This window comes from Artemia sp. Qi Xiang Cuo, chromosome 21 (assembly GCF_049724085.1).
Source record: "Artemia sp. Qi Xiang Cuo chromosome 21, ASM4972408v1, whole genome shotgun sequence".
Taxonomy (NCBI): domain Eukaryota; kingdom Metazoa; phylum Arthropoda; class Branchiopoda; order Anostraca; family Artemiidae; genus Artemia; species Artemia sp. Qi Xiang Cuo.
Window position 1 is genome coordinate 3870211 of NC_142814.1, and position 24574 is coordinate 3894784.

General features: G+C 36.4%; 1 protein-coding gene across 1 annotated transcript in view; it reads left to right on the top strand.

The window, feature by feature from the left end:
* The window catches only part of Hmgcr (HMG coenzyme A reductase), a 184313-nt gene that overhangs the window by 61727 nt on the left and 98012 nt on the right, over positions 1-24574 (top strand). The window contains 2 exon segments of the mRNA XM_089107011.1: positions 3613-3803; positions 23831-23937. Coding sequence (XP_088963137.1) covers positions 3613-3803; positions 23831-23937 — 298 coding nt within the window.

Genomic DNA, 24574 nt, shown 5'->3' on the forward strand with positions numbered 1-24574 from the left:
CACTTTCGCCAAGAAAATTATGAGACATAAGAAGGCCTGGTGATCGGACCCTTTTTGGTGTTACGTCCAAAGCTTGTTACGCTGCACTGGTGTTGCGGTGCAAAGCTTGCTGTAATACCTTCTAGGTGGAAGTGTTTATTTCTATAATTTGCTGTTTTTCTTGCAATAAATGTTTATTGCTAATGATATAAATAATTTAGGTTAATGATATAATTAAAAAAAAAATTAACGTTTAACTGCGGTGAAAAATGGGTAAAACCCTGTAATTGCAGTGAAACAAGGGTAAACACAGTTCTCATTTCTCAAACTCCATGGTGATTTTTTTTTATTTTTTTATTTTTTTTTTTAGCGCTGAAATTGTCAATATTTTGGTGGTGGATTCTTTCTTACAATATGAACTAACTATTCTAAGTCATATTATTTAATTCTTATGTTATGGTGTGTTCACTGAGAACGAATGTATTGACTAAGAATATTTTTATTGTTATTTTATGCGTTTTTTATGTTATTTTCTAAAACTTTGTTTTGTTTTATTAATAGCTTATGCTGTGCATGGGTGTTTGTTTCAGTTTCACATTATTGCTACAGCTTTCAGTACAGTAATTGTATTGTATATAGTGCTGGCACTTACTATGTATACAGGTACTTACGATGGTAAGTACCAGGTACTACCATGCTACCATGGCGCTTACCATGGTAATTGTAATAGAAAACGAGTACGATAATTTACTAAAAGTCGGGTACAAAAAAAAGACAATAATAACTGAAAAAAGGGCTGAAAGGGATAAAACAATTTATATAAATAACAGTTCAAATAGAGATAAATCCTTTTATTAGACTGTGAATAAACAATGAAAAATTCTAGATATTTCGATCACATATACAGTGACCGTCATATATATATATATATATATATATATATATATATATATATATATATATATATATATATATATATATATATATATATATATATATATATATATATATATATATATATATATATATATATATATATATATATATATATATATATATATATACAAAATATATATGTAATAATATATAAAAATATATATATATAATAACGATATATACAAAAAAAATTAATAAAAAATATAAAATAAAATAGTCACATTATTTAGGGTTCTCATGTTTTTCAACAGAATACCGAAGTAAATTTTCTTGAATTCCTAGTTTCTGGTTCATTAGCTTTACTTAAATTAACAGGTGGGCAGAGGTCAAAAGCATTGGGAGAAATGAACCTTACTTTATCTGACCTTAGTAAATTATCGTAAATTGAGTTTAAGCCAAATTCATCAGCATATCCATTTAAAGCTAGGTTCTTGAATAAATTTTCTTTATTTCAATTGTTTCCCTGATAATTTGCTTCTAAATCCCAGTCTCTAGAAATCAAAGAGAAATTATCGAACGAGATAAAATGATCCGAAAAATTTAAAATATGTTCCGAGAGCTGACGTGGAATCTTCAGGTTTGTAATTTTGCTTTAAGGCTGATGAAATATAATCTTGATGTAGTAATTTCGTTTTTAAATTCTAGCTAGTACGTTCCACATAGGAACTTCCGCAAGTACATTGGATCTTATAGACCCCGCTTTGCTGCACCACTGAAGCCCGATCCTTTCCAGAATTTAGAAAAATACCCAGAGTATTACCCAAAGTATTACCCAAAGTATTACCCAAAGTATTACCCAAAGTATTACCAAAGTATTACCCAATGTATTACCCAAAGTATTTCCAAAGTATTATCCAAAGTATTACCCAAAGTATTACCAAAGTATTACCCAAAATGTACCCAAATTATTACCAAGGTATTACCCAAAGTATTACCAAAGTATTACCGTAATTATTGTCCAAAGAATTACCCAAAGTATTACCAAAGTATTACCCAGAGTATTACCCAAATTATTACCCAAAGTATTACCCAAAGTATTACCAAAGTATTACCCAAAGTATTACCAAAGTATTACCCAAAGTATTACCCAAAGTATTACCCAGAGTATTACCCAAAGTATTACCCAAAGTATAAACAAAGTATTATTGGTCAAAGTATTACTACTCTTTAAAGCTACCTTGAAATCATCACTATGTAAAATTCGTTTTATTTTGGCACTCAGCCCTGGAAAATATGTTACATAACACAAAACATCCTTCTCTTCAGTTGTTTCTGAGACTACCTTAGAAATCACCAGAAATTTTTTCTTCTTTTTGAAAAAATCTTGTCAATTAACCAATCTGGATAATGGTTTCTTATTAGTATTTCCTTCAGAAAGACAACTCCTCCTTAATAGATTTTGGAGAATAATTACTAAAAATGCGGTCAGTTAAGAAGTGATCAGACCAATTTTTACTTAGCAAGCGTGACCAGAGAAAAAAGACAAAAATTTTTTTAATCTTTTGTCTCTTTATTAAATAATTTACAAAGTTACAAAGCCCACTTATGTTCGACATACGGCCTTATAGGTGATTATTTACTCTACTAAAACACTGACTCTAAACCACAGTTCATATATTATCCAGTATGATCATTCTCTATCTCACCCATTATAAAAACCCGGACCGGGGTGCGAGTGCTCCGGAGAACGTTTTTGCAGATATAAACATAGGCGAAGTCAGATTAGCGGGAATGCAGGTTAGTCTGTTTCCGACTGTTTCCGTCAAAGTGCATTGAAACAAACGGAAACAGACTAACCCGCATTCCCGCTAATGCAGAAATAAGTGGGAGGAGCTTTTTGTTCACGAAGACCAGAAATGATCTGCGATAAGCTTACTGGTATATTCTGTCTACTGTGCTCTAAACCATGCATTAGAAAATAGTATCGTCTAAAATTGTTAAAACATGTCAGTTCGACCAAACATCTAATCAAACATCTAAAGTTTTTTCTTTTGTCTCTTTATCAAATATTGTTCAGAATTAGGGCCCACTAGTGTTCAAAAAATGGCCTCATATGTGATCATTTGCTCCACTAAAGAAGTAACTCTAAACCAAGGGTTAGAACATAGTGTTGTTTAAAACTTTAAAAACATATCAGTTCGATCCAACATCTAATCAAACGTCTAATGTCTTTATCTATTTTCTCTATGTCAGATTAAGTGTCAAATTTATACTGTAAAATGAAATTTTGAAGTGTTTTTATCTACAAAATAATGCCCAGAAAAAGCCAACTATTTTCTATCCTTGTAAAACTTGTTGTATCATAGGCACAGTTCATGTAATTATCTAGTAAGCTTATCGAAGATCATATCTGGTCTACGTTCTTAGTGTGAACAAAAAGCTCCACCCACTTATTTCTGCACTAGCGGGACTGCGGGTTAGTCGGTTTCTGACTGTTCCCAACAAATGGCATTAGCCGTGATAGCGGGTTTCCACTTTTTCACAGTCTGACTTGTCTACCCATGAAAAGATCGGACTTCGCTTATGTTTATATCTGCAAAAACGTTCTCCGGAGCACTCGCACCCCGGTCCGGGTTCTTATAATGGGTGAGATAGAGAATGATCATACTGGATAATTATATGAACTGTGATCATAGGTATTGCAAATATTCGGTTCATGTTTAACCGTAATATTTCTAATGTATTTCTTTTTTGAAGCGATGCTGCTTTTGTATTTCTGCTCCTGATTGATTTATCGAAGGTTCGCCTACTTGCTGAATGGACAGTTAGTTCTTCAAGAAAGGAAGAGGTCATTGACCGAATATCTCACGGATTCGCTATTGTTGGTCCAGCATTGACACTAGATACAATCGTTGAAACTTTGCTGATCGGAATCGGAACTCTAACTGGTATAATTTAAAACCCGTCCTGAGATTCATATTTGGGAGAAATGAGAGGGAGGGAAGGAGGATAATTGAAATTTGACTTTAAATGTTTAGTTATATGTATTTTTTGCCATAATTCCTCTCTTATAAAATCATCGTCATTCTACTGCGTTTGAAGGATGAGAACAAATACTTTAGCATTTGTTTGTCATGCGAATACCTGGAAAAGTCCCAAGATGATATTCTCTGAATTTGTCTTGGTGAGTGTCTTAGTAAGGCACCGGACGCCTCAGTCATCCATTGAACGAGAGTCAGTGTATTTGTTTTTGTTTTCTTGTTTTTCTTCTTTTTTTTCATAGGAGTGAAAAAAAAACCCCTCAAAAGTCTAAAGCAAAATTCATGACCCTATAAATTACGTTCAAACAAACAAAATAGTACCATCTTTTTCAACTTTTTTTTTATAAAAATTTGTATGAATTTTTTTTTTCAAATTTTATTTTTATTTTTTCAATTTTTTTTTCTATAATAGAAGTACCATTATATTACTTCCGGTAGCTCCCAGTATATACTACATAACAGAATAGTACTAGTACTTCCCACTGCTACTTGTAACTCATCGCAGCATCAACCTGCCTGAGAACGCAGCTGCGCATACTCGTCCTCCTCCACAATTTGCTCTGAGCTTCACTCTTTACCCCCTTCTGTGAGTCTCTTATTCCCTTTAGTTCTTTCCCTATATTGCCGCCCCAGCATACGCTTCTGCCTCTGGCATAGCATATGTATACTTTTTTACGACTGGACTACATTGGAGGACCCTATACTGCTAGACCTATACTGAAAGATGTGTTTTTTTTGTTTGTTTTTTTCTTTGTCCAAGGTGGATTGCCGAAAAGCAGAATGTTGGGCAATCTATAAAACGTGATTAAAACCATATATATCTTACTATTATCAAAAACCCTATTTATAAGTTTCAGTATCTTCGTTCAAACGTTTCAACCACCGTGTTTCAAATACTCATTCACCATACTCCATAGTCGAGCAGAAATCACATTCATTCACCAGACTCTTATTCACCATACAATACAATTATTTAATTTAAGTATCTTCTTAACTCAGTAGGTACTTTCTTTTATCAAAAATCATATTTTTAAGTTTCAACATCTTAGCTCGAACTTTTCAACCACCATATTTCAAATAGCCATTCACCATACTCCACCAGAAACCATACTCATTCCCCATACTTCTATTTGCTGTGCTTGTTCACCATCCTTCATACTCCTATGATTCACCATACTCAGCAAACTATTATCAAAAACTATATTTAGGAGTTTGAGTATCTGAGCTCGAGAATAAATAAAATTAATTGTTATTTTAATTTGTGAACTTTCGTTTCATGACACTTTTGTGATATGTATTACTGGCAAGGTTTTAAATGATTATATTGTTTGTAATTTTCAAAATATCTTGTTTTTTAGAAATCTACTTAATAATACCATTTATCTGTTGAAAATCAACAGAATTATTTATTATCCTAATTTGTTCATCCCAAAAATAACTAGTAACGCTCTTCCCGTCCTCTTTTTTCTTTTGGCGTAAAATTTGACTCTGCTCCTTGAATTTTCGTAGTTCGGAGGGCACTGAAATACTTATCTAGATGGTGCTGATATCAAATGTGTGCAAAGTAATCTGAATGCTAATGTCAGCTTTTTGTAACTAACAATTTGCGAGTGCAACAACTTTGCTTTTAATTTCAGAGTTTGATATATACAACTTAAAACATTGTCTGGGAGCATTTCTTTCAATGGTCTTTTGTCTAGAATCAAACAGTTCCTGGTAACGAACTGTAAGCAAGGAGTGCCCCGGCTCAATAGTAACCGAAACTCTAAAAAACGGGATTTTGATACCAATAGATAAAAAAATCGGACTTTTATCCTGATTTCAGACATAAAATTTTCATCAAGTTTAGTCTTACCCATCAAAAGTTATGAGCTTGAGAAAATTTGCCTTATTTTCGCAAAAAGGGGGAAACAGCCCCTAAAAGTCATAGGATGTTAATGTTAAGTCATAGGACAAGTCATAGGATGTTAAATCACACCATCTAATTCAGTGTATCATAGAACCCTACTGTAGAGGTTTCAAGCTCCTATCTGCAAAAATGTGGAATTTTGTATTTTCTGCCAGAAGAAAGATCACGGATGCGTGTTTTTTTTTTTTTTTTTTTTTTTTTTTTTTTTTTTTTTTTTTTAGGGGTGATTATATCGACCCAGTCGTCCTAGAATATCACGAGAGGGCTCATTCGAACGGAAATTAAAAGCTCTAGTGCCCTTTTTAAGTGACCAAACAAATTGGAGGGCACCTGGGCCCCTTGCCACGCTCGTTTTTTCCCAAATTTACCCGATCAAAGTTTTGAGATAACTATTTTGTTCAGCATAGTCGAAAAATCTTATAACTATGTCTTCGAGGATGCCTTAATCCCCAAAAAACCCTGGTGGAAGGGCTGCAAGTTATGAACTTTGACCATTGTTTACATATAGTATTGGTTATTAGGAAGTATACAGTCGTTTTCTGGGGGGATTCTTTCTGGTGGGGGGGGGGGTTACTTGGGAGTATCTTTCCATGCCGGAAGTTTTCATGGGTGAAGGGAAATTTCTATGGAGGGTTGCCGAATTTCCCAGCATTATTTAAGAAACGATCAGAAATTAAATTAGAAAATAAAACAAGTTTTTTCGGTTGAAAATAAGGAGCAACGTTAAAACGTAGAATGAACAGATATCATTGCGTATATGAGGGGGTTCGCCCCCTCGTCAATATCTCCCTCTTTATGCTAAAGTTTTTTTTATGACTTTCAAAAGAGCTTTTTATTCTAATTAAACGGCCTTTGTGATTCTGGGATCATTCTCAAATAATTGGAACAAAATTCGAACTTTAGCGTAAAGAGCGAGGTATGGACTAGGGGGTGAACCCTCTTATATACGTAATAATTTATGTTCGTTTTAAGTTTTAATGGAAGTATATTTGTAAACTGACATATAAAATAATATAAGTTCTCTGTTATTTGTAAAATTGTAGAAGAAAGCAAATGTTGGTTCCAAAATATCGTTTCGTATTGCCTGCTTCGAATTATGGTTGCTGCCATCTAGAGTGTGATCAAAAAATATGCCTTCATTATGAAATTTGTGTGATAACATATAAATCAAAATAAAACGTGTTTGAGGATTTGCTCTCTTTTCTCAGGTTTTTTTTCTTCTTTATTTCATTTTGTTTTGAGTCTGAGCTAGTTTTTTAGTTTAGTTTGACTTAAAAAGGGCACTAGAATTTTTATTTTCTGTTCGAATGAGCCCTCACCCGATATACTCGTTTGCCCAGGGGTGGTCGATGTGATCACCCCTGGGAAAAAAACAAACAAATAAACACGAATCCGTGATCTTTTTTACTGGCAAAAATACAAAATTCCACATTTTTGCAGATAGGAGCTTGAAACCTATACAGTAAGGTTTTCTGATATTCTGAAGCTGATGGTATGATTTTCATTAAGATCACTTGACTTTTAGGGGGTGTTTCGCTTTTTTTTCGAAAATCAGGCGAATTTTCTCAGGCTCGTAACTTTTGATAGGTAAGATTAAACTTAATGAAATCTATATATTTGAAATCAGCATAAAAAGCCGATTCTTTTTATATATCTATTGGTATTAAAATTCCGTTTTTTTAGTTTTTGTTACTATTGAGCCCGATCGCTCCTTACTTACAGTTCGTTACCATGAACTGTTTGATTAGTATTTTAAAATCTAAATTGTTGTTTGAATATGATATTTTATATGTTGATTATTTAAATTGTATTGGCTATCTTCATTATTAGAATAATGTTACTATTTCAGATGATATTCTGTTGTGGTATAGTTCCTGAGTTGTTCAGTACTGGAGTAATAACCCCGGTTTTAAAAAGCGGAAAGCCCTCGGACCAACGTTCTTCTTTCAGGCCAATTACGTTGTCACCGGTCTTGTGCAAAGTTATTGAGTTACAAATTATTGACGAGATAAATGATAAGTGTAAATACACCGGTTAACCAGTTCGGCTTCAAGAAAGGAGTAGGCCGCGACCATGCTCACCATTTGATTGCTAATTTACTTCTACATGCTCATGAAAATAAGGAGGTAGTATATTTTGCTGGGTTAGACGTATCTAGAGCTTTCTTATATATCTTTCCGTACCGATTTGTCGTGTTCGGATTGGCTCGGAAATACCCCACTGGTCCGATAATTCGGATCTTGTAGATGCGTGTGCGGACGCGAAATTCTGGTTACGCATGTGGATAGATACCGGCCGACCAAGGCATGGTATCGTGAGCTACATCTGATTATATACTATGCGTAGATTCGCAAAAATTCGCGCTACATATCCTGCTCTGATTATTTAATGTGATAGAAAATCTGATAATCAAGACCCCAATCACATGTAGAAATTCCTAAAAAAGAAGAAACGTAAAGAATTAGTTGATGTTCTGTCAAGTGCGAGTGAGTGGGTTAAATATTTTACGCACGAGTTTTCATCGCCTAATGCTGATCTAGAAAATAAATTTTTATTGAGCTCGATGCGAGTCTTGCAGAATGTGAACGGGAAGATGGTTTTGTTGTGTCTAATTCGTCAGTCAGTGAGGCACTCTCGAAACTGAAGAAGAAGTTGTCGAGGGGGGTGGATAACCTTTGCGGATTGCATCTGCAAGCGGGAAGTCAGAACCTTGTCGAGCACCTTTGTCTCCTGTACCAAATGATTTTTAATGCTGGGATTGCTCCAGACCTATTTTGCACGGATGTAATTACTCCTGTACTAAAAAACGGAAAAGACGGGGGGCAGCGTTCTTCTTACACCCGATAACTGTCGTACCTGTACCGTGAAAGTTATTTGAATTGCTTGTTGTAAATAGGCTTAGTGCTACATGTAACACGCCGGATAACCAATTTAGTTTCAAAAAGAACATGAGTAGAGAACACGCGCATTATATGATTGCTAATTTGTTGATTGATGCCGATGATTCAAATGAGACACTGTATTTTGCCGGTCACGATGTCAACCGCGCGTTCGACTCCACAGATATTGTTGTCTGCTTGGAAGCGTGTGGTGGATAAGTCTATTCTACGCGCAGTCTATTCTAGGAATATGTATAGTAAATTAAAAGGCGTGTAAATGTACCGTGTGTTAATGCTTTAGCCCTATCTTTTAGTCTTATACCTGTAGAGAAGGGAATACGCCAAGTGGCACTTACTTCGCCACCGCTATTCAATAATAGTATTATTTCATCGCAAGAATCGGTTCAGTCTACTTGTATCTTTAGAGGTCTCAATTTTTCGCTGATCGATTATGCCGACGACATTTTGAACTCAATAGAACAGTTGTAGAACAGTCTGAATAGAACAGTTGTAGGCATCGAAGAGACTTTTCGTGTTTTGAGTAAGGAATACGGTATTATAGGTCTTTCTTTAAATCCCCAGAAGAGTGAAGTTCTCGTATATAATAGCCGCGTTAAAGATTGTGTACCAGTTGATGTAATTTTCGGAACTTATACAATCAAGTCTTCGTCTAAGATAATGTACCTCGGCCTTCCAATATGTAGTGATCTTAAAAAAAAACTCGAGATTGCCTTGTTTCGTTGTTCGCTATAAAGACACGAAGAGCTTATGGAATTGTCGTTTCAATGAAGTGCCACTTTAACCGTTTTCTACTCGCAAGGGTGTATAACGCTTTTGTTTTGCCACATGTCCTAGCCCTATCTCCGTTTTGAAAAATATTTACTTCGTCTGATCGCCGCAGTATTCGGTCTACTTTTTACAGATATGGCAAGTATCTACTTTGCCTTCCAATTTGGCTGAGGAATTCGAAAATGTTTCTGAAGTATGGTATAACAGACCCGCTTATAGCTGTACTGAATCGCCCTGCTCGATTTGCAAAGGCATTTGAACCAAGCCACTCTTCGTTATATGTCGCAATAACCTAAACTTGTAAATTTTTTTTTAGTAGTAATGTTCTTAATCTTGTTTTTCTGTAGTTGAGTTTTCTTTTGATATTTTTTTGTTATTTTTTTTCTCTCTCTTGTACTACATTTACAACATTTTGTATGTTTAATAATGGGTAATAAATTGATAATAATAATAATAATATATCTTATTCAATAAGATATGCGAGTGTACACCCTCATATCTTATTGACTGCTTATAAGCGTTAGGGGTTTTGAGCCCAACTTATGTTAATTTCTGCTCGTTTTGAGTTTGACTCGGTTATTTATTGTAATTTGTGCTTGTTTTGGGTTTCATTTATTTATCGATGCTGATTTGTGGTAGTTTCACGCTTGGTAGATTATTTGATTTTATTTTTGTTCATTTTTTGTTTAATAGAGATCTTTAATTTTCTTTGAAAAACTTATTTTGTGGAAAAAGTTTTTTTAAATTAATTTCTGTTCGTTTTATATTGACATAGTCTTTTCAGAGAAAAAGAAAATAATACTTTAAATCTATTCGTTTTGTCTAAGAACTTATAGCTTGGCCTGCTGTTTGTATGCTGGAGAAAAATTTTCAGCAATTTTTAACCACATACGCCCTTTTAAAAATCTGGACACAAATAGTACTGTTTAATTTAGTTTCATACCTCCTCTAGTTGACCTGAAATGGAAAACTTGATACCATTCGCAAAAAAATCTGTTTACTTTCTTTGATAGCTTGGATACACTTACGCTGTTTTGATTTGGTTTAAACTTTAAGAGCAGAAGCAGCTCCAAAAATTTGAACATAATACCCTCAGTCGTTCTTGGGATACTGCTGAGATGCCTTAATGGGAATTAGCATTAACACAGTGCATTTTGATTTAATCTTATGGCAGCATTTAGTTTTTAAAAATAAAGTCAAATGGGAGGGTGGGCGTGGGAGGAGTTTTAGTTTTCCTCTAATCACTTTCGACTATTAAAAAGGGCATCCGCCCTTTCTGTTTTCAATCGAATGAGCCCTTTTCGAAGTTCCTACAACAACTCCTTTGATACAAAGTGCCCTGGTCTAAACAACAACAACAAAAAAACAATAATACATTATATCCAAATCGATCTTTACTATAAAAATGTCAAGCCTTCCAATTACTTACGACTATTAAAAAGGGCACTAGGCCTTTCGAATTCCAATCGAATGAGCCTTTTTCGAGTTTCTACGACAACACTTCCTATAAACACCGTATATGGCCCCAGCGCATAAATCACAACTCTTACCCTAAGGGCTGCGAGGGTGGTTGTCATCCTCTAAGACCTAATTTCTAGAACTTTCAACTCCGTTACACAAAATGGCTATCTTAAAATTTTGATTGGATGTGTCTGGGGAAATGGTGGGCATGAGAGGGGCGTTAGTCTTTCTCCAATCACTTTCAACTATTAACAAAGGCACTACCCCTTTCAATTTCCAATCAAATGAGCCCTTTTGAAGTTTCTACGACAACGCTTTCAATAAAAACCTTATATACCCCAAGGGTATAACTTACACCCCGCGCCCTGTGGGGTGGGTGGGGGGGGTTGTCATCCTCACAGACCTAATTTCCAGAACTTTCTATTACGTTGAACAAAATGGCTCTCTGAAAATTTTGATTGGATGTGTTTGGGGGAATGGTGGACGTGAGAGAGGGGTTAGTTACCGTCCAATCACTTTCAACTATTAAAAAGGGCACTATCCCTCTCAATTTCCTATTGAATGGGCCCCTTTTGAAGTTTTTACGACAATTCTATCATTAGAAACCTTATATGCCCCCTGGGCATAACTTACAACCTTTACCCTGGGGACTCTTGGAGGTTTGTTATCCTTAAATACATAATTTCCAGAATTTTCAACTACGTTGAACAAAATGGCTATCTCTAAGCTTTGATTGAATGTGTTTGGAGAAATGGAGGGCGTGAGAGGGGGGTTAAATACTCTCCGCTCACTTTCGACTGTTAAAATGGGCAATTTCAATTTTCAATCAAATGAGCCCCTTCTGAAATTTCAACAACAACTTTCTATATAAACCTTATATGCTCCCAGGGCACAAATTACAACCCTTGCACTGAAAGCTTTGATGGGGTTTTTATCCTAAAAGACCTAATATCCATAGCTTTCGACTACGTTGAACAAAATGGATATCTCAAAATTTTGATTGGATGTGTTTGGGGAAATGGTTGGCGTGAGAGGGGGGTTAGTTACCCATTTCAATAAAAACCTTATATGCCCCCAGTGCATAACTTATAACCCTTACCCTGAAGACTATGGGGAGAGTGTCCTGTTCAAAGGTATAATTTCCTGAACTTTACACTTCGTGGAACAAAATGGCTATCAAGAAATTTTGATCCGATATGTTTGGGGAAATGGTGGGCGTGGAAGGGGTGTTTGTTGCCTTCCAATCACTTTCGACTATTGAAAAAGGCGCTAGGCATTCCAATTTCCGATCGAATGAGTCATTTTTGAAGTTTCTAAGACGACGCGTTCAGTAAAAGCCTTGTATGCCCCAGGGCATAACTTACAACCCTTGCCCTGAGGGCTGTGGGGGAGTGTCCTCCTCAAAAAAATAATTTCTATCAGGAAATCCTAAACACTGAATAAAATGGCTATCTAAAAATGTTGATTGGATGTGTTTCGGGAAAGGGTGGGCGTGAGAGGGGGGTTAGTTGCCCACGAATGACTTTCTACTACTAATAAGGGCACTAGAACTTTGAATTTCATATCAAATTAGCCCTTTTTAAAGTTTCTACGACAAAGATCTAATTAAAAAATAATAAGCCCCAAAGGCATAACTTATAACCCTTGCTCTGAAGACTGTGGGGGGGGGGGGGTGTCCTGCTCAAAGGTATAATTTCCTGAATTTTAACTGCGTGGAAAAAAAGGCTATCTCAAAATTTTGATTGGATGTGTTGGGGGAAATGGTGGGCGTGGAAGGGGTGTTAGTTGCCTTCCAAGTACTTTCGACTATTAAAAAGGACACAAGCCAATACAATTTCTAATCAAATGAGCCCTCGCCGAAGTTTCTATGACAACGCGTTCTGTGAAAACTTTATATGCCCCCCAGGGCAAAACTTACAACCCTTGCCCTAAGGGATCAGCGGGGGTTGTCATCCACAAAGACCTAACTACCAGAACTTAAAACTACATTGAACAAAATGGCTATCACAACATTTGGATTGGATGTGTTGGGGGGACGCAGGGGCGTGCGGAGGGGGGCTAGTGGCCCTCCAATCACTTTTGACTATTGAAAAAGGTACTATCCCTTTGAATTTCCAATCGAAAGAGCCTGTTTTGAAGTTTCTACGACAACGCCTTCTATAAAAACCATATATGCCCCCAGGGCATAACTTAAAACCCTTGCCCTGAGGGCTGTGGGGGAGTGTCCTCCTAAAAAACATATTTTCTATCTGTAAATCAACTACGCTGAGCAAAATGGCTATCTCAAAATTTTGATTGGATGTGTTCGGGGGAAAGATTGTCGTGGGGGGGGGGGGCTAGGTGCCGTCCAGGTCGGTTTAACTATTAAAAAAGACCCTAGCCACTACAATTTGAAGCCAAATGAGCGCTTTTTAAAGTTTACACGACAATTCCTTCGGTACGGGGAGCCCAGGTTTGGAGAAACCAAAAACACATTGTGCCCACATCGTTCTTTACTTAGGCAGCGCTAGCACGCTGCCTATGATATGGCAAGTATCTACTTCGTCTTCCAATTTGGATGTGGAATTCGAAAATGTCTCTGAAGTATGGTATAACCGACCCACTTATTGCTGTACTGAATCGCCGTGCTCGATTTGCAAAGGCATTTGAACCAAGCCACTCTTCGTTATGTGTCGTAATAACTTAAACTTGTAATTTTTTTTTTATTTTAGTAGTATTTTTATTAATCTTGTTTTTCTTTAGTTGAGAATTTTTTTGGATATTTTGTTGTTATTTTTTTTTTGGATATTTTGTTGTTATTTTTTTTTCTCTCTTGTACTCCATTTACAACATTTTGTATGTTTAATAATGGGTAATAAATTAATAATAATAATGATAATAATATATCTTATTCAATAAGATATTCGAGTGTACACCCACATATCTTATTGACTGCTTATAAGCGTGGAGTTAATATTTCTGTCATTAAATCGATACGTGATATGTATAAAAAAAAGCGAAATGCCGGATCTAAGGTTACCATCTTACCTGGTAAGGTGGAACTCCCTCCTTCAATTTCAATTAAAGGGGGTATTAGACAGGGCGCTGTTACTTCTCCGCCCCTGTTTAGACCCCGGTGCCGTGCCGGTGGATCGACCGAACGCCGCAGACAAGAGGCCCGGTTGAACGCCGCCGAAGTGGCGTAACGCCGCCGGCGCACCGCAGGCACGCCGCAGCCGGCAGAGGTGGCGGCGTTCGGTCGACTTTAAATTAATTTTGCGGCAATTCTTCATTGCGCCAACCGCAAAGTTGGAGCTTTTTCTTCTCGTGTGGTTTAGTATTTCGATTTCCCTGATTAGAAATCAAGCAGGGCTTGCACTATCCCCGAATTTTCGGGTATTTCCCTGAAAATCTATGCGTCACGCCGAAAAAAAAATTTGGGTCCCCGAATCCCCGAAAATCACGCAATCACGGTGCCACCCCTAGTGATTTATCACCAGTGACTTTCCCTGACAAATATTACTTTGCATACCATAATTCTTCACTACTGTCTTGTTCATTAATTTTCGTCTCGTTTGTTACTTTGCATAAAAACCAGACAGATGCAATGTGCAATTGCAAATATTGCAATATACACAGTTCTTCATATGTTGACAAAAAAAAGTATCGTCTGCATGAAATGATTTTAAATCATTTAGAATATAAATTCCCAACCGCTGTTTCTTATATCATTCGTAGTCAAGAATTTCATTTCCAATCTGGATAGAATTATAGAAGAAACTTATTACTATACAGCCTCAGCATTCAGTAGGATTTTGAAATTGATAGCTGGCCGATTGTTTCTACAGCTGAATTGTAAGTTTGCAGATTTTTTTTTTTTTTTTTTTTTTTTTTTTTTTTTGATTTTTTTTTATATTTTTTTCTTAATTTTTAATACTCAATTTTTTAACGCCTTATAGAAAATACAATATTATTTGTGAAACATTTTGCCCCCCCCCCCCAAAAAAAAAAAAAAAAAACCTTCTATTGAGACAAAATTTAGCTACAGAATAAGCTATGTACAAGGTTGGGGAATTAAAGATCGAACCGGAAGTTACCCCAAAAATATGATTCATAAATAAATTGTAGCCTAAATTATTGCCTCTAGGGGGCGGGGATAGGGGGCTATCATTTTTAAATGATAATACCTCATTTTCTTTTTATTGAAAGCAGGGAAGCCAAAAAGATAATTATTTTTTTCATTTAAAGTGGAGACAGAAGAAAATGATATCAATTTCCCTTCGAAACCATTGAAATATTTTGATAGACCCAGGGCCCCCCATTAGGACTTGTTCATTGTCTTGGGTATTTTGCGATTTCTCATAGGCTACTGGCCTAATTTGGCTTTTGTGTGTGCTCCCTTTTAATTAGATTCTTTGGATCTTATTGAATGGCACGGTGAATCTATGACTCAGTTTTCCAATAATTTGAGGTATATCTGAACAATTTCGACATTTTTGTTGTTGTCTTTGCACCCCTTTACTCATACTCTCAATTTTTTCAAGAAACACTAAGCTATTTAACGTTATTTTGTGTGTTTTTTTGAACCATATAATGACCTAGTTAATTATTAAGTAAATTATTTTTCTAATGAATGCTGAGACGGTATCCTACCAAGGTGGTTTCCAGAAGGGGGGGGGTAGGGAGGTATTACATTTAAATGATAATATCTCGAAATTTTTTTATTGAAAGCAGGGATCCTAAAAAGTTATTTTTTTTATGTTAAAGCAGAGACGGCATCCTATCAAGGTAGTATCCAGAGGGGGGGGGGGTCAGTGAGCTATCTTTTTTTTATTTAAAGCACAGACGGTATCCTATCAAGATGGTATCCAGAGGGGGGGGTATAGGGAGTTATTATATTTAAGTGATAGTACCTTGATTGTTTTTTTTTATTGAAAGCAGGGATGCAAAAAAGTTGAAAAGTTGAAAAGAATTAACAAGATTTTCGTGATTTATACTTGATATACCACTTGAATGGTTTTATCGTCCAAAGGGAAAGGGACATATGCGTCCAACCCGTTTTTTTCTTATAGATGAAACTGGTTTACTTTGAAAACATTCATCCTTAAGTACCAGGCAGATTCGCACTAAAACGAATTGGTGTGACGGAAGCAATATCGACACCCCGACCTAACGTTGCGCTCGATTGGCAATGGCGCCCTTGGTCCAGTGCCCAAGTTACATTAAAAGGCCAGGTCATAATAAAAGCTTTCAATTTGGGAGGTTCAAGGAGGAGTCTTTGACAGTCTTATGACCTCAGGGTACTAGATGTTGCAACGTTCTTACGTATCTACAGTGGTTTAAAAAATTCGATCACCCCACAAAAGATTACCAAAAATATGCACAAATGTAACATTTGGAATATTATAACACTTTTTTTAAAGCTTCGAAGAAAAGTAAAAAGGGCTAAATACCCCTAACTACGTTTAAGAGCTATCTTAAAAGGAAACACTGGAGATCTCCATGGATATGACCATAGCAGAAGCTTTGAGCCTGGGTGGGGATCAAAGAGGAGTCTTTGAGTATTTTGACCACAGGTGACTTATTGTTACCACTTTCTTAAATTTGGTAATTTTTGTGAGTCTTTGGAAATCAAAGCTTAAACTCAGTAACTGATGCTAAGTGTCATAACATTTTGCTTGGATCAAAAGTGACGAACTAGGAAGAATATCCCAACATCTTCCTGGAGCTACTTCAGTCTGCATACTATTTCAATTAATTACATTTAAAACGGATGAGCTTTTCATTTTTTACCTAAGAAAATAGCTGGCACTTCATTTTTCTTCTTACCGAATAAACCATTAGGTGTTTTTTGTTTCATTGTAATTGAAGTGTTTTCTTGTGAAGTGTTCATCATGTATTTTTCAATTTGATAAATTTACTCCTTTTAAATTCAGTTTATAATTGACTGATATTAGGTATTTATCATTTTATAATTTGGAATGAATCCCCAAAAGAAAAAATGAATAATATCCAAAAGAGCAGCCAAAACCAATAAAAAAGCAGCAGTTTAGCCTTAGCCTACATGACATATATTATATAAAGAAGCCAAAAAAACTTTAAAATTTATTTTTTTAAATTGTTATTAAAAACCAGTTTATAATACAAGAAGACTTTTTAGGAATTCAAAAGAGCAAAAAAAAAAACAATCAATACTAAGTCATTCATTTCAACTGTTTTAAAGGTAACAAAACAGATATGGGCAAAGGGCATTATGAAGAAATTAAGCTTCTAATTTCAAAGTTATATTCAATGTTTTTACCCAGATAACTGACGAATTTTGTGCTACGGTATTTAAAGTTTTGTGTGCAGTAATACTCGATGAAAAAATCTACTAATTTTGATAATTATTTATGTTAAGAATATATAGCTAATAGATACTTCAACTACTCGTATTATGCAAGGGTTCTGAAACGCCACAGCCATTTCGTTTCTGCCAGATTTCTACTTCTCTTGATGAATAACGAAGAAGACCAGTTTCCAGCCAGTGACTTGTGAATTTTTGAACTCATGAATAGGCTCAAATCTGTTGTAAATTTAAGCTGTGATTCGAGAAAGACTGATGAAAATATTAATGTTTGCGGCCAACATTGATCGCGCCGGCGGCGCGCCGTCGACATCTTACCGGCGGCGCAGAGCGCCGTTTTTGGCCCCGCCGCCGCCGGTCTTCCCTCACCGGCGTGGCGCTAGGGTCTACCCCTGTTTAATAATATTGTCATTACGCCACATCCGAATGTTCTAACCACATGTATATTTAAATCCTAATCCCAATGTAAGAATCCTAAACCGGTGATTTGGAAGAAAAAACACAAGGAGCTCGCAAACATGCTGAATGTAGTCTATTTATAATCATATGCCTATAGCCGTATTTTACTCTAATAAATAAAAAAAAACAAGTTTTTGTAAGTGAAAGTAATTGCCCCCTGAGCATCTCCCTTCGCGCCAAAAGTTCCCGCGACATGTAGCTCAACCGGTACCAAAAATTCAGCCGGTACCAACACAGCATATACGGTACACAAGTAGTTTTGTTCCCTTGTTCGTCAAGATTTTTAATGCTGCACCCAATCGTCAATAATTGTATATCTTTATTTGCTTTAGTTCATTATTCTTTTTATTCGTTTGACTCTGTTTTACATTAGTTTTGAAAGCTAATGTTGAAGTTAATCAATAAATTAAGCTAGACATTAATCTTACATTAGTTTTACAAGCTAATGTTAAAGTGAATCAATAAATTAGGCTAGATATTAGTTGGCCTCCCTCAGGAAATTCAGCGTGTCCCTACGAGGCAAAAGGGGATCACCCTGCAGATACCTAGGATACCGTCACAGGAGGCAAGGACCAAGGGGGGACTTTTTCCCAGGGGCTCCATCATAAAAGTAGGGTACCTTCGCCCGGGGTCATAAATACAGGCGGAGGAGGAAGAAGGCCCCTCAAATGTACACTCAAAAGGGCCCACTGGTTTGTCCACAAGTCCCAGGAGTTACAAACCTTCTCCCAGTAATGGGTTAAATTGCATGGTGATGCAGAACACCATCGCGGGAGGATCCTGTATAGGGGGACAACTGCGTCAGGGCGTAAGATCCAGGTCTATGGACAATGGCCTCTGCAAAGGGCTGTCTCGACGCTTTCGGGGTACCTTCAAGACTGGGGACCTTGCGGTCAACTCTATTTCTACTTGAGGAGTGGCGCCCCTCGAGGAAATTATAGCCTAGTAAACGACTCAGCATTCGCACGGGATTCTGACTAATGGATAATTCTTCTGAACTTGATATGTTTTGACGGGCGTTTTCGGGCTGAAAAACCTCTTCCTAGCTAATTTATCTATTATGGGATGTCTCCCCATAGTAGCATAATATTTGTAGGCATGAATATATAATGAGTCGGAGGTAATACGCTTGAGATAGTCTGTGCAGGATTTCGACTCTTTTTGATAGAAGAGCATCGCCAAGTTGCTGAAAACCATGTTGTGACCAAGATGGGCCCAGGATTGCACAAAGCCCCCATTCATGGAGGTCCCAGGACTTCTTGTTGTCTGGTTCTAAGCCGGCTTAAGCTCTTCGGTACAGACTTGACTAGATCTACGATCCCTGGTCTGGGCTACTGTTCGAGATTATTTCGTTTCCTGAGGCCAAAATAGTTTCAACCATTTAAATAATATGAAACTCTGAACTTGGAATATTACAGCGAGATGAAATGAGCATCGTATCGAAATTTTCATTGAAGAATTCAGACGATTTGAGTTGGATTTATTAGGAGTTTCAGAGACTCATATCCCAGGGGTAGGAAGTATGAAATTAGGTGATATAGAATTTCTTTACTCATGCAGGAAAGATGGGGTACATAGACAGGGAGTAGGGCTCATGATGAATAAGGAAGCTGCTAAGTCTTGTATAGGCTGGGAAGGTACTAATAATAAAATACTAATTGCTCATTTTATGACTAAAAAGTTTAGGGTATCAGTTATAGTAGTATACGCCCCTGTAAAACCGACTGACGGAGATACTAGTGACTCAGGGGAATTTTACTTACAGTTACAGGATCAAATAGACAGGGTCCCAGGTAGAAATATGATTTTTTTTCTACTGGGAGATTTTAACGCCCAGGTTGGTAGAAATAGGGATAGATGGTACCCTAGCCTAAGTAAATTTGGTGTAGGAAAAGAAAACAGTAATGGATACAGACTTTTGCAATTTTGATGGTATAACAATCTAGTTATAACCAATGCGGTGTTTGGTCATAAAATGGCTCGTAAGTTAACATGGTATTCACGTGATGGTAAGACAGTAAACCTTATGGATTAAGTTATTGTAAACTGAAGACTGGCAGGATCAATACAAGATACTAGGGTATATAGGAGTGCCGTTATTGATGTTAAGAATAAAGATCACCATCTAGTAGTGTCAAAAGCTGAAATAGCGGAAGGGTAACTACCTCCCGGGAAGTTATGATGTTGGTAGACTCCAGGATAAGAATCTGAAAAAAACTTTCCAGGAACAGTTGAATACTAAACTCGAGAGTTTAAAATTTGATAATGTGGAAAATGGTTGGAATAATTTTAGAAAAATAACTTGTGAAGTTGCTGAAGGTGTCTTAGGGAAGAAAGCTAGAACTGCAGCTAAGAATATTAGTGAAAAAGCTTTATGTTTGATAGAAAGGAGAAAGGACTTGTACAAGAATTATCTGAGTGATAGATCATATGAAAAAAAAAGGAATGTAAAGAAATTGGAGAAAGCATTAAAATATGAACTAAGGAGGTGTGAAGTAGAGGCCATGGATGAAATTGCCGAGGATCTGGAAGATGCAGCTAGACGGCATAATAGTAAAATATTGTACTGGCATGTAAATACACTGAGAGGGAGTAGTCAATGCGGACTTGGCCCAGTTAAAGATAGAAACGGGGCCACAATTGGCGATAAGAAAAAACTAAAGAGAGATGGGCCGAACATTTTGAGAATTTTCTTAACCGAGATAGAGTTGAAGGAAGAGATATAGAGGAAAATGAAAAAGTTTGTGATATATTGGATGTGAAGGAAGATTTTTTTTGTGAGGAAGAATGAGCGACAGTACTAAAAGAATTAAAAAATAACAAAGCTCCTGGTGCTGATAGTGTTGGAAATAAGTTTCTTAAATATGGTGGCTCTGAGGTTAGAAATAAGTTATTGAAGATTATGAAAAAGGTTTTTGAAAAAGGGGAAGTACCTAAAGATTTTAGGAAAACCTTAATTAAACCACTTTATAAGAAAGGTGATAAAAGTGAGTGTGGTAATTATCGAGGAATTAGTCTGGTCTCTGTAGGTAATAAAGTACTTAGTAATACGATACTTTTTAGACTGAGAGATGCCGTAGACAAAGTTTTAAGAGAACAACAGTGCGGTTTTAAAAAAGGTAGAGGATGTTTTGACCAAATTTTCACTCTTAGGCTAATAATTGAGAAGTGCCTGAACTATCAAACACCTATCGTCCTCATTTTTAAAGATTATGAGCAAGCGTTCGATTCTGCTGATAGAAGAGCTTTATTGAAGGTCTTATCCTTGTATGGTATACCAGACAAATACATTAAAGTGATTAGTGCTGTGTACGAGAATAACACTGCTGCGGTTAAAGTAGGAAATGAGGTTAGCAGCTGGTTTTGTATTGAACCAGGAGTTAAGCTGGGTTGTGTTCTGTCCCCCTTTATATGGATTATTTTGATGGACTTTGTCTTAAGGAGCTCAGGAAAGGCAATGGGAGACCACGGAATCAAATGGGGAGGAAAAAGTCTCCTGGACTTAGATTATGGTGAGGATTTAAGTTTCCTAGATGAAAGCGTGAGCAAAATAAATGAAGTTTTAGAGTTTTGGCGAGTTCAGGGTGCTAGAATAGGTTTGAAAATTAATGTTAAAAAGACTAAGTCACTAAGGCTAGGAATAAGTGAAGATGAAAAGGTGAAGTTGGGTAATGAAAAGATTGATCAGGTATGATTAGTAAAGATGGTTGGAGCAGTGAAGGTGTTAAAAGTAGAGTACCCATGGCACGGTGTGTTTTTTCAGAGTTAAAAAAAAGTTTGGAAGAATAAGAAAATAAATCTGGGAACGAAGATTAGAATATTAGAAACTATAGTGATGACAGTGGTCAAATATGGCACTGAAGCATGGGTGCTCCGAAAAGCGGATGAAGATTTGCTATATGTTTTCCAGAGAAATTGCTTAAGGATTGTTATGGGTACCCGGCTGACTGACCGTATTTCAAACAATAGGCTATACGAAAAATGTGGTTAAATACCGCTAGGGCTATAATGAAAGAAAGGTTGAGGTTGCTAGGCCACGTTGTGTGGATGAAGGATGACAGATTGCCGAAGATTGTTCTTTTCGGCCAACCGTCCAGGGCTAAACGGAAAGCAGGTCGTCCTCGTCTGGGGTGGGAGGACGTCATAAAAAAAGATTTAAAGGAAATGGGAAATTCATGGGCGGGCTAAAAAGGGAGGCTTTGAATAGATTGGGATGGAGGAGGAGCGTGCGTAGCTGTGTTGGCCTCAGGCGGCTGTGTGCTGCGGTGAGTTGTTATTAGTAGTAGTAGTAGTATATGTTTTCGATTGCTAACTATGCGGATTACATCCTTGATATTAGTAGAACAGCCTTTGGAATTGAGGAAAATTTTCGAACTCTCGATAGGGAGTATAAACGTATTGGTCTTCAATCTAATTAGAGTAAGACTGAGTTTCTGGTGTTCAATCACCGTTTAGATTGCCCGACAAATGTTCAGTTAGGTGAACATGTTATTAAAGCACAAGATACACTGACATATCTTGGTGTACCGATTGGGTATAATCTTCGCGCCACGCGTCAACTTCTATGAGATTTTTTTGCCGGAAAATCTAGGAATGTGTATGGTTTACTAGTTGCCTTAAAGTTTAAATTTAACCGTCGTATCTTAGCTAGCGTTTATAATTCATTTGCTGTTCCGCATCTACTTGCCCTTGCACCATTTTGGTCTCTTCTTACTGCTTCAGATATTAGGGATATACGGAAGTGTTTCTACAAGGACGCGAAATATTTGTTACGGCTGCCTCTCTGGACTAGCAACAGCTCCCTAACCTTACGGTACGGAGTTGCTAGTCCAGTGTCTGCCGTACAGAAAAGAAATGAGAGATACCGGAGGCAGATTATTGGTGAAAGCAACTCTGAAATTGTCCTTTGATATATAATAGGATAATAGTAAAAGTTGTTTATTCAGTAAACTAAACATTAGGGCTTAGGTATTTCCTATGTTTTTATGGGCGATTCAAATAAGTGTTTCGAAATTTAATCAATGGTTGTTCCTTTTTGAAAAAAAAAAAAATCAAAACAGTATTAAATCCCACAAGCTTGAACTCTCTCTCTCTCATCCAATAAAACTGTTTTCCCGCAGAAAATTTGCCCTTTTTTTATGGGAAAAATTATAATTCACTGATATAGTTGCGAAAACTTACCTAAATTACTCCTTGAAGTTGTATCCCTTACCTACAAACAAATTATTAGGCATGTTGGCAATAATTTTAAACCGTATGGAAACATTGCAAAAAACCTGCATTACATCCCGTATTTATTTACAAGAAATTTTGAACGTTGCAAATAAATTGCAAAAATCATGCATTATATCCTTAACATATTTTAAAAAACTACAAACGTTGCAAACATTTTGGCGATTCTTGTAATACCATCTTGTATCATCTCCTGTACATATTTGAACAAAACTTAGTGAACATCCTTTCTCAGGTAATTTTTTACTCCCGTGACATCAATCATCAAACTTATTTTTGGCATTCTATTTCAACATTATCGTTTGAGAAGCATGGGATAAGTTGTTATAGCAATTCGTCAATATTTTTAAGGGTTTCTTAGGCAGGTTCACAGGTGTTTTTTGGAAGCGAGTCGGTATTTTTTTTATCAGCTGAAACTGTAGGCCTACAGAAAGTAGCATATCCGCTTTTTTCTTCCTTTCAGTCAAATTTATGTTAGATATTGTTTTTAACACTTTTGCGTTTTTTCAGGTATTTTTAGTTTTTGCTTCTTGTAGTTTTACGTGGAAGCCGCACCAACAGTAAAAATAGCGACTCGTCTGTTTAACCAAATATAAAACTGTTTTCTCAAATGAGTTTTTTTTCCACTATTAGTAGCTTGTAATTGGAAAGGTGACCAAAAAAAAATTAGGAAAATAAAAGATAGGCACATGATATAGCATACACTGCGAATCACGATTTAGAGTGCAGACTACGCCTCACCAGTTCCAGTGCCAGTACCAGTTCCAGTGCTTATTTATATGTTCTAAGGTTTTTGAACTTATAAATACTTTATTACTAACCAAGGTCCAGGGAGGGGCCAACGTTTCTTTTTAATACTTATAGTCATTTTTTCTTTTAGGAGTGAGAAAATTGGAAGTCCTGTGTACGTATGCTTGCCTGTCTGCGGTTGTCAATTATTTCATATCCGTGACGTTCTTTCCAGCTATACTAGCCATATTTTATGATGTAAGTAATATTTGAAAATTTGATCATCCATTAATATATAATTTTTTTTTTTTTTGTAGGATTTTTAAATGTACATGTATACCGGTCTAGCCCTAAGAGGATCCAGAGAAATTTTCTGGAGTTGGAGGTAATACGTTTGACTAGACAAGAAAAATATTTTCTCTTGATTAAGAATTTTATGGTTGGGGAGTCCTTTTTTAATAATCTCAGGGGAACATCATCTTAATCCTTTTACCCTTTGTGATGATCATAACAGGGCGAAGTATATTGGGCAGACAGTGCTGCAGAATGAATAGCAAAGGCTTCTTTTTGAAATCAGTGAAAATATATGTGTACTTTTACAAAAAGCTACCTTGTACATTGATTGGGGCATGCTGTCTCTGGGTGTGGAGTCTTTTCGGAATAATCTCGCGAGGGGCTTTCAATATACTGCCCTTACCATGTGTGATGATCATAACTGAGTTGAAGAAGATTACTCATGAATATTTCTAATGGTTGCAAACAATCTATACAATGGTGGGTTTACGGATGTGAAAGGTGCTCCTTAGAAAAAAGAACGAAATCTCAAAGCACATACAACCCTTGCATATGTTACCAAATACTCTTATAGCTATCGGATCAAGGGTGTAATCTGCTG